Raw genomic sequence first — 10115 nt, 5'->3', positions numbered from 1 at the left:
GATGGCCTCAAAGGGTCGTGGCGGGGAGGGCGTGGAGGCGGTGGGCACACGGGTGGATTACTGGGCACTCTGAGTCGCGTGCTGCGGAGGCGCCAGGCGCGCGCGGCCCATGGTGCGCAGCGGCGCTGCCCGCGCGACGCCGAGCCGTGGGTGTGGCGCGCACGAAACAGCGTAGGCCGTGGGCGGCGGCGCGCCTGCTGCTGGCTGCTGGGTGGGCTCACTGCCTAGGCTGAGATTTTCCAAGCAGAGCGTACTGCGTCGGACAGCGGCCGAGCTGCCGCAGCCGCTGTGGGGGCCTCATGGATGGGTGACAAGTTGTGCGGCATGAAAGGATTACCTGACGGTGCTTGGCGCGGCCGGCGCGCTGTAATCTCATAATCTGCCAGCTTCATCATGCGCCGTCAGAGCGCAAGCTCAGGCACACCTCGTCAGCGGCGGCTTTGCGATCGCACGCCAAGGTGCCCCAAGCCAGAAGCCAAGGTCGTATCAGCATTGTGAGTTCGTACGTGTTCTACTGTATCGAGGGGGCCGAGTGCAAGAGGCTCGCAGCTAGTGTCGGTCCATGGTGTGGGTGACACAACAGCGCCGTTTCGACATCAATGTAAAAGTCGCCTCTTGTCTTGTGCCTACGACTTCCGTTTCACTTCGCTTGCGAAGGCGCGTCGAGTGACACAAGTTCTGACAGTGTCGAGCACGTGCGCACCAGTTCTTCACTTTGGGAGCTCCACTACTCCGCAACGGCGCACAAACCACTCAAGGGTTGATTCACAGCTACTACAGAGCATCATGGGGGTCGAAGGAGTCGAGCCAGTGGCACCAAAGCCCGGCATGTTTGCCAAGCTGGACGCAGCCGTGGAGAAGAGCATCGTGAGAAGAGCATCGTGCCTCACGTCTGCCCTGTGCCCGGTTTCGCCTGGCAACACTGCAGACCCACCTGCCACCCCGAGGCCGCGGACGATGTGCCTGGTCCCAAGCCTCCATGCTGGGCCGCCGTGCTTGCGCTGCCGCACCCCCGCCCCCACCCCGCCTCAGCCGCACGCCCGGACTGGCCCCTACATTCCCTGCAACAGGTCGGGAAGTATTTTGCTGTCACAGCACGCAAGACCACCTTCTCCACGGAGATGCGCGCCGGCGTGGTCACTTTCCTCACAGCCTGTGAGTCGGGGCCGGCTGACAACTCGAGACCCGCCGGCGGCCGGCGGACGCCCCCAGCACTGGGGCAGCAGGGGTGCCTGCCGTCAGGCATCCCCCCTCAGCCTGAGCGTGGCGTTAAACGCGCCTCATCATCACGAATTCCTCGCAATCCGGCCCGCAATGACCCTGTGTGCCCCCAAGGGGCCCCCCACCCGCCCAAGCATGCTGAGCGCGCGCGGTGCGGCCCACCCCCGCACAACGTCCCGGCGCCCGCCGCCTCGGGCGCCACCGCCGCCTTGTCAGCACCACCCCTTTGCCTGTCGCTCGCGTCCCCTGGCTTATGCTCCTGCCTTAGTGACGGCAACCCTGCACTGTTCCGCACCACATCCCCCCTCCAGGCTACATTCTGGCGGTCAACAGCGCGATCCTGGCGGACACCGGCGGCCCCTGCACTATCAACGACTGCACCAACCCCAAGCCGGGCTGCCAGTTTGCTGACGACCCCGGCTATGAGGCCTGCGTGGTGGGTGACTGTTTCTTGCGCCCCTCGTTTCTGTGGCCACGCTGGCGTGCAGAGGGGGTTCGCGGACGCGTCGGTGCGATTGGCCGACGGATTGTGAGGCTTAAAAGTTTCTGGGCCGACGAGCAGGGGCGGGCGTGGGCCTGCTCCACGTAGGGTGGTGCTGTACCCGCCGAAAAGGGGTCCCGCTGGTCATTTTCCCCCTGGCGCGAGTGCGCTGACGGCTGCCCCGCCGCGCCGCCCCGCAGGTCGCCACCCGCAAGTCCCTCGTGACCGCCACCGCCGCCACCGCGGCGATGGCCACTTTTCTGATGGGCTCGATTGCCAACCTCCCCTTCGCAATCATGCCCGGTGGGTGCTGACCTGGCGCCGCTGACCTGGCACCGCTGACCTGGCAGGGGGCGAGCGCCGCCTTGAATTGTGGGCGGCGGACGCGTCCGTGGGCTTGCAAGGCTGGCACGTTCGGTGCTCAAATGGGGTGCATACGATCCGTCAGCAGGGCATTCGCCCTGCTGGGGTGCCCCGGCGGCCTCAACACGCACGCGGGCCGCGGTAGCAGCGCTTGCGGCCCACAAGCTTGCCGTGTGTTGCAGTGGCCAAGCGAGCACCTCCAGAATGCCGATTGCGAGCAGCAGCAGCACACAGTTGCCTCCGACTGTGGGGGCCCGCTGGGCTAGCAGACGAGCCCGCAAACCTCGCGCGGCGCCGGGGTCGCAGGCATGGGCGTGAACGCGTACTTTGCCTACACGGTTGTGGGCTTCCGGGGGACCGGGATGATCACATACCAGGAGGCTCTCGCGGCAGTGTTCATCGAGGGTGAGCTTGTGTCCTGAATAGTGCGGTGTGCACATAGGATCAGCGCACCGACGAAGTCATTGGAAGTGCTTATGACTGCCCTGCATGAGGGTGTGGGTGTGGGTGCGTGGTTGCTCTGTCGAGCGCGTGGGCCGAGCAGTGCAGTCAGGGGTGGGTGGAATGTGAGGCGCTTTCACGACGGGTGGCGCATGTGGGATTCGTAGCAACGGGCGGCGGATGGGGCAGCGGCTGGCCAGGAGAGTCGTGGGAAGTGGGGGGTGCTGCGAATTGAGGGAGTGGCGTGGGGTCACCCACGGCCGCCAAGGCGTTATCGGTGTGCACACACGCACAAGGCAACGCGACTTCGGGTCGCAAACGGCTGGCCAGGCCGGCGACAGCTTTCGGCTCACTGCAGCACTGGAGCCCGCCACCGAGCCACTGGGAGGGTGGTGCGGCTGCCGTCCGGGCAGCAAACTGCGCCAAACCCGCTCAAGCTGACTCTCCTCCCGGCCCGGCGACCCCGCAGGCTGGATCTTTGTTCTGCTCTCCGTGTCCGGCCTCCGCTCGGGCCTGCTGTCGCTGGTGCCGCGCGCGACGATGCTCGCCACCGCCGGCGGCATCGGGCTCTTCCTGGCCTTTATCGGGTGCGCTTTGCCCGCAAACCAAGGTGGCTGCATGAGTGGCCCGCGCGCGTGCGCCGCGCGCGCATGCGATCGGCGGCGCCGGCGAGGCCGCTGCAGCACACTAAGCGCGCTCAGCAGGAATTGCGCGATGCGCCCGGAGCCCTTCCCTTCACTCGCCTCGCGCGGCAAGGCGGAGAGCAGGCATCTCAAGGCGCGGCCTGCTCCCCGCCTCTCCATCTTCGCCTCTGTGCCGCCGCACCCCCCTAAAACCCTCCCCCCGTCTCGCGCCCTCCCCACCCAATCTACATAGGCTCCAAAAGTCCGAGGGCCTCGGCGTGGTGGTCGCTGACCCCGCCGTCCTCGTCACCCTCGGCGGCTGCCCCCACGCCAACCAGGTCCATATGTACGCGATCGCCGACCCCTCCCCTGCGGCCGTCTGCTCGGTGGGTGGCCGCGGGCGCAAAGGGGGATGCGGCGGCGGCGGCGGTGGCGGCGGCGGCTGCTCGCGCGCTTGTGGTGGCGGGGCTGCCGAGGGGCAAGGCTCGGGGTTCTGCTGAGAGTCGCCAGAGGCTGGCTTGTGGCGTGTGCGGTTCGCGGTCGGCTTTTATGCCCCTGCCTCAACTGGTCGACCTTGAGACCTTTGAACAACTCCTGTCTTGCGGACGCCCTCATGTGACGCACCAGGTGGACCCCAAGACTGGCGCTCTGGCCGCAAACCTGGGCCCTGCGGGCGCCAACTACATGTGCAAGGGCGGCAAGATGTGAGTCTAATCAAACACTTGACACACATACGCATAGATGCGACGCCTGGCGCACATGCACAAACACACACATGCACGCACGCACGCACGCCACGCACACGCACGCACGCACACACACTTGCTCACATGCACACACGAACACTGACTCACACGCACCAACACGTCAGTAGCACGCTGATGTGGCCCTTGCAGCATTCGGGCGACCGCCTTGGTGAACCCCCCCCTGCACCCATCGCAGTCCTAAAGCCCGGCGCCGCTCCCAGCACTTCCCGCCACCCAGCAACCTTGCGATTCGCCCACTTTGCTGGGAGTCCCCCTGCCCTCAACCCGAGCCGCACTACCCAAGTATTCCGACGCCCCTCACCTCCACCGCACACGACCAACGGCCCCGACCCCCAGGAAATCCCCGACCATGTGGCTCGGTGTGGCGGGCTTCACTGTCATCGTGGTGCTGATGTCACGCCGCGTCAACGGCGCCATCATGCTGGGCATTCTTTTCACCACCTTCATCTCCTGGATCCCCGGCCACGGCGCGTCCTACCTCGGCTCTGACACCGACATACCAGGTGTGTGCGGGACGGAGGGCGTCCTGACATGGCGCTCAGGGTGTACCCTGCCTTGGGCACGATTTTGGAGGCTGGTGACCTTGACAGCGCACTCAGGGAGTCCCAGCTCGCCCCCAGCTGCATCGGGACGGCGCTCGAAGGCCGCGGCTGCTGCCTCTCGCCCCAGTGGCGCCCGGTGCTGATGGTTGCGTTGCTCGACGCTCCGCATGGACTGAAATCATCATGCAGGTGGCGAAGACCGGCTGGAGACGTTCAGGCATGTCGTGTCGGTGCCCAACGCTGCGAAAACGTCGCTCACCTGGTCCTTTGGCGCCTTCACCAACTCACACCTCTGGGTGAGCGCCGCAACCTCGCGTGCCCCAAAGCCGCCTTGCTCGGCTCTGCAGCCCCCTCCACAATCTACCAGAGCACTGCGCTCCTGTTCACATGTGTGTACCCCTTGAGCCAAGATCCTGGGCCTTTGCAGCCTGCCATCCGCGCCTCGCGGCCTCAATTGGCTCCGAGTCACCCGCAAACGCGGCACGTCACCCGTCGGCCACCTGCCGCCCCGTCACCCGAAGGTGGCCCTGGTGACCTTCCTGTACCTCGACTTCCTGGACGCCACGGGCACCATGTACTCCATGGCTTCCACCATTGACAAGGAACTTCCCGGTGGGCTGTTGGTCACATCGTGGCGCCAGAGTAGTGTGGTGTTGTCAATAGAGGATGGCAGCAGAGTCAGGGAGCTCTCCTGCTGTTGCCTTTATTTATTGTTGCGTGTTCTTGCTCGTGGCAATCAGTGGCAACCCTGTGGGTGGGTGCCTGCCCGTCCACGACCCGCAAAGCGCAGCAATTGCTTGAGAACCGCTTATGCGGTGTCCCCTGGGGTCACGCATGACCCGCTGCACGCAGCCCGCTGCGTGCGCTAGCACGTGCCCCGCGCGCCTGCCCTGCTACAGATCGCGCCTCTCCCCGCTCTTATCCCTCCTCCTTTCACCCCTCTCCACATGGTCCCGCCCCCAGGCTTCATCAACCAGAAGGATAAGTCTTTCCCCCGCTCGATCTTCGCCTTTACCCTCGACGGCATCGGCATCGTCATCGGTGAGACGCCCCCAAAACCCTAGCCTACCAGCCACACCCAGCGCAGCCGCGCAGGCGGCTGCTGGTGACCGGCTGGGTGCTTTGCCCCTCACTCGGGGCGCGCAACCACCCGCAGCAGCGTGTATGGCACTCCGTTCACTGTCACACTGGACATGACACCAATCTTGATTTATCCTCAAGCTGGTGGCTCCAGGCTTGAACCCCAGATCCACGAGCGGGCAGCGGGCAGCTTGCAAGCTGTGCACAGCTCGTCAGCACCCCCCCTGCCTGACCGTCCCTCTCCCTCGGCCGCACACCGCCGGGAACCCAAAACACACCTCTTCGCAGGCTCCCTCCTGGGCTGCGCGCCGCTGACCGTCTGCCTCGAGTCTGCCGCCGGCATCAGGGAGGGCGGGCGCACCGGGCTGACCGCGCTGTCCACCGCGTTCTGCTTCTTCATTTCGCTGTTCTTCACGCCCCTCATCGTGTCGATCCCGCCTTACGCGACCGGCGGGGCGCTGATCATCGTCGGCGCGCTGATGATGGAGGTGCGTGTGTGTGTGTGTGTGTGTGTGTGTGTGCATGCGTGCACGCGTGCGTGTGCGCAAGCGTATGCTCTCGAGCCTGCGTACGCTTGTGCGTGTGCTTGCGCGGTGTGAGCATGCGTGTGCTGGAGGGAGCAGGAAGTTTGTTGGCTGCGCGTGTAGCTGTGTGGACATGTTGCCGATCATTGTGGGCACAAGGCTGCGCCTGAAGTTAGTGCATGCTATTCGAATCTCACGAATTACAATGTGCAGTCTTTGCATCCGTGCCTGAAATGGCTGCACGTTTGGCACTCCCCCCCATCCGCCCCTCAATCAAAACCTTCTCGCTGCCCTGCTCGCTGTTGCAATTGCCCATAATGACATCTGATGACATCACCCAGAATATCGTCGACATCGACTGGTCGGATATCGGCCAGGCGGTGCCTGCCTTCCTCACCATTGCCATCATGCCCCTGGTGCGTTGCTTAGTCAGAGGCTGCCTGGGTTCTTGGGGTGTTGGGCAACTACCGGGCCTCGAGGGGCAACCACCGGGCCTCGAGAGGAGATAAAATTGGCCCCGCCCATTCGCCTTGGTGACTTGCAGCCGCCATGCCACGTGTGGCAGCCCCTTTCCAACCTGCATACCCACGCGCGGCCCTCGAAATCACCCCAACTCTCCAGACCTACTCGGTGGCCTACGGCGTTATCGCTGGCCTCTGCGCATCCATCGTCATCTCGGTGAGTCATCATTGAACATGACGCGCCAGGATCACCTTGATGGAGAACGCCTCGTTCCCGCGCCTCCCGATCACCCAGGGCCCGACTAACACACACGGCCGCCTGGCTGTTGGCCTTGCGCGTCCCTCCTTCCTCCGCAAAGGCTCTGCCCAAACTGTGCCCCGCTCACTTTGCCCACCCAATGCGCCGATTTTTGCAGCTCATTAACCTCACATTGGACGTCTCCGGCGCCCTCGTCTCCCGCAAGCCTGTCAAGGTGCGGCGGGCTCAATCCGCAAATGCATGCCAATTTGTGTGTGGCCCTACAGGGGCAGCGAAGCGGCGCTGTTGGGAGCAGCGAATGCCTTCTTGAACTTCATCGTGACGCCGGTGCCCATGTTGCCCAGGCACACACTCATTGCACAGTCGCAAAAGTATCAGCTGTCAGCGCGGGGACGCTGGATGCGATTATCGCGCCGCGCACGGCCTCGCACGCGGCCCAGCAGGAGCGCCTTGACCCCCTGATCATGGCCCTTGGGCACGATGCGCGCCCTTGCCACTGAAACCACCTGCTCCCACAACTGGACCTCAAAACACATTCTCTTACTGTCACCCCCATCACCCTTCACGCTCCCCGGGGCCGTGTCTCCAGGACGCTGTGCTGCCCTATGTGCCCGGGATCATCCTGGGCCGATTCGCCAACGTGCGGCCCCTCAAGAGCGCCAGCGGCATCCTGCAGGAGCACGTGGACCCAGGTGAGCCCACCTGCTTGAGATTGAGGTGCCAAGGCGGGATGAGCGGTGCCAACGCGTTCCAAGACGTGTAGAAGACGCGTCTTCAAGACGTGAACACACACACATACACACACACACACACACACACACACACACACACACACACACACACACACACACACATCTCACTGATGCACATCACTTACACACACACACACACACGCACACACACACACACATCTCACTGATGCACATCACTCACACGCACACGCACACGAACGCACAGAGCACGAGCGCCATTACGAGGAGGTGTCCAAGCGCGCCTACTCGGAGGGGCGCCCCGACGCCAAGATCTACGAATCTGACAAAAACAACGCAGATCTCCCCAAGTAAAGAGATCTGCGCCGCCGGCTGCACAGCTGGCTGGTGTTTGCGGGCTTGGAGGCGCCGGGTCTGCCGGGGTCCCACAGGAGGGTTGAGGCCGCGGCACAACCCTGCGCTACCTCGCCCACGGAGGCCCTATGAAAGTCACCCGCCGCGCTGTGGCGCCAACAGGCGCGACGGCAAAGGCTTGGGATTGTGGCGGGGTGTGCACTTGCTTGTATAAGAAAGCTGTGCATCTCAGCAGGCTGCCGCCAGGCGGTGTCCACTGCTAGCACGGGCCCAACCATGTGCGGCGCCCTTGCCACCCCTGCCACTCACAAACGATTTGTGCATCTGTGATGACGTCAGGGGCACACACTAAGGCACGTCATTGCCAAGGAGTGAGTCGCCAGACAGGGGACGGGCAGTGTCCTAGGCCCTGGGCTGCATACGCAGCAATATCAACTACCGATTTTTGATCACACACACACGCATACGCGCGGACCCACGTGCTCACACACACTCCCCAAATGGGCCCTTGCTTGCCAAATGTTGTCACAACAAGCTGTGTTGTTCTTCCCATGTGCATGCAAGGAGCGACGTGTGCATGCAAGGAGCGACGTGCTTGCTCCTTTCGCACACGCGCACGTGTGGATGCAGCTGCACTGCACTGCACTGCAGGCCCCGCCTTGCCATTTACAACAACCCCAGGCATACCCGCCCTGGCGCGTGCACGGGTTGTCTATCCGCGTGCACGGGTTGTCTATGCCTGCACACGCGCTTGCGTGCGAGGCCGCTCTGCGCCAAAGGGCTCTTTATCGTGGGTCCGCTGGGTCAGGGCGTGCCGGCGCAACCTCGGCGCGCTGCGTGGGGGCAGCCCTCGTTGGCGGGCTGAACTCGGACGCGGGTTGCGAGGGGGGTGGAGGGCTGAGCGACACCCCTACAAGCCAGGGCTAAACCGCCCTTTTATTTGTCCAGTATTTGTCCAGTGAACTGAGGGGAGCACCCAGCCGCCCTGCGGCCGTGTGCACCTTTAGGGAAGGATTTTTGTTGTTGGTTTGAGCTCACAAGGGTAGCTGGCGCGTGCCACGTGCCGCTGGCACCCCATGCGCAAGTCCCATGTGAAGCGTGCTGCCATCATCACCATCATCACCATCAGCATCATCGTGCCCCTCCCTTAGCATGCATGGGCTATGCACGGCAGGCCCTACCTGCGGGCTTGGTGCGTGCACACACAGACGCACGCATGCGTGCGATGGGCTCGGCAGGATCGTGCCATCCAGACCTGCTGCCTCCCGGCAAATGCAGAGAGTGCGGTCCAGTCTGCTGCCGTCAGCGTGCATCCATGGCTTGCTGGCGTGGGGATTCGTGCCGCAGGCCAGGCAAGGGGTGGGGTGCGCCTCGGCGCAGGCTACGTCTGTATGTGTACGAAAAAGGTCAAAGCCGCGCATGGCGTGGGCCCTCACAGGCTCAAACACATTTGATGGAACCGTTCTGATCTTGTACTGTAACACGCATGATGTGCATACGACATGGGCAGATGGAGTGTATGCCGAGCATGCCGTCTGTCAGTATACAGCCCCGCAAGGGTGTGGTGGACGTACGTCTGAGCTGGTATGAGATTGAGCCATGTGGATGCTGTGCGCGATGGAAGCTGTACAAGGCTTACAGGGTAGTCAGCCCAAGCTGTACAAGGTTTGAGGGTAGTGAGCCCAAGCAAGTACAATCTGAAACAGTTTGACTGACCGGAAGCTTTTAGAACCGCATTCACGCAAGCACTGACACGCACAGGCAGACGGCGGAGTGGAGGTGGAGAGAGCAAGAGCAGAAGCCAGCAAGTCGGCAAGCAGGCGCCTCGGTCGCACATGATAGACAGTGTCAGGTCTGTGTCACAAGCACGTGATCGAGTCAATATATTCGTATAGTTGATCAAACATTCATTTCAACTGACTTGTATAGCACACAGCTGGACTTAGTGTCTGCGAACCCGCCAGAACTGCTCGAAGGGCACCCGGGGCGTGTGCGCTGTTGTAAGGGGTACTCGAAGCCATAATCAGAAAAGAATTACGGGAAAAATCTCAGGACCTCGCGATGGAGGGCCCACGAGCCAAGTGGACATGCCCGACCTCTCCAGTGAAGCGAGACGCCTTCCTGGTGAGCTCGCGACGGGATAAAACCGTGTTGATAAGTACACTTTTAGATTTAGCACCGTTCGAAGGCAGCAACCCTGGCGCCACACGCGCGAGGCGTCGCCATGCGGGCGCTCATCCACATCTGCGTTGTCTCCTCCCCGACACCCCTTACAGGACCCTCTGCAAG

The 10115-nt window shown here is 63.2% G+C and overlaps 1 protein-coding gene across 1 annotated transcript; it reads left to right on the top strand.

The window, feature by feature from the left end:
* Positions 1-786: 786 nt before the first annotated feature.
* On the top strand, positions 787-7826 carry MNEG_2634 (putative MFS transporter, AGZA family, xanthine/uracil permease; the record flags this gene model as incomplete). The annotated part of the gene is made up of 18 exons (XM_014048886.1): positions 787-867; positions 1071-1155; positions 1533-1657; positions 1903-2005; positions 2372-2470; positions 2976-3093; positions 3383-3515; positions 3757-3833; positions 4233-4399; positions 4628-4734; positions 4960-5050; positions 5402-5479; positions 5807-6006; positions 6384-6458; positions 6664-6720; positions 6920-6976; positions 7352-7454; positions 7720-7826. The coding sequence occupies 18 exons, from the start codon at positions 787-789 to the stop codon at positions 7824-7826; spliced, it is 1863 nt and encodes a 620-aa protein (XP_013904340.1).
* Positions 7827-10115: the final 2289 nt, after the last annotated feature.

The sequence above is a fragment of the Monoraphidium neglectum genome (genome assembly GCF_000611645.1).
Source record: "Monoraphidium neglectum strain SAG 48.87 unplaced genomic scaffold scaffold00304, whole genome shotgun sequence".
NCBI lineage: Eukaryota > Viridiplantae > Chlorophyta > Chlorophyceae > Sphaeropleales > Selenastraceae > Monoraphidium > Monoraphidium neglectum.
Note: the sequence above shows the minus strand (reverse complement) of the source record. Positions and strands in the feature narration are given on the sequence as shown.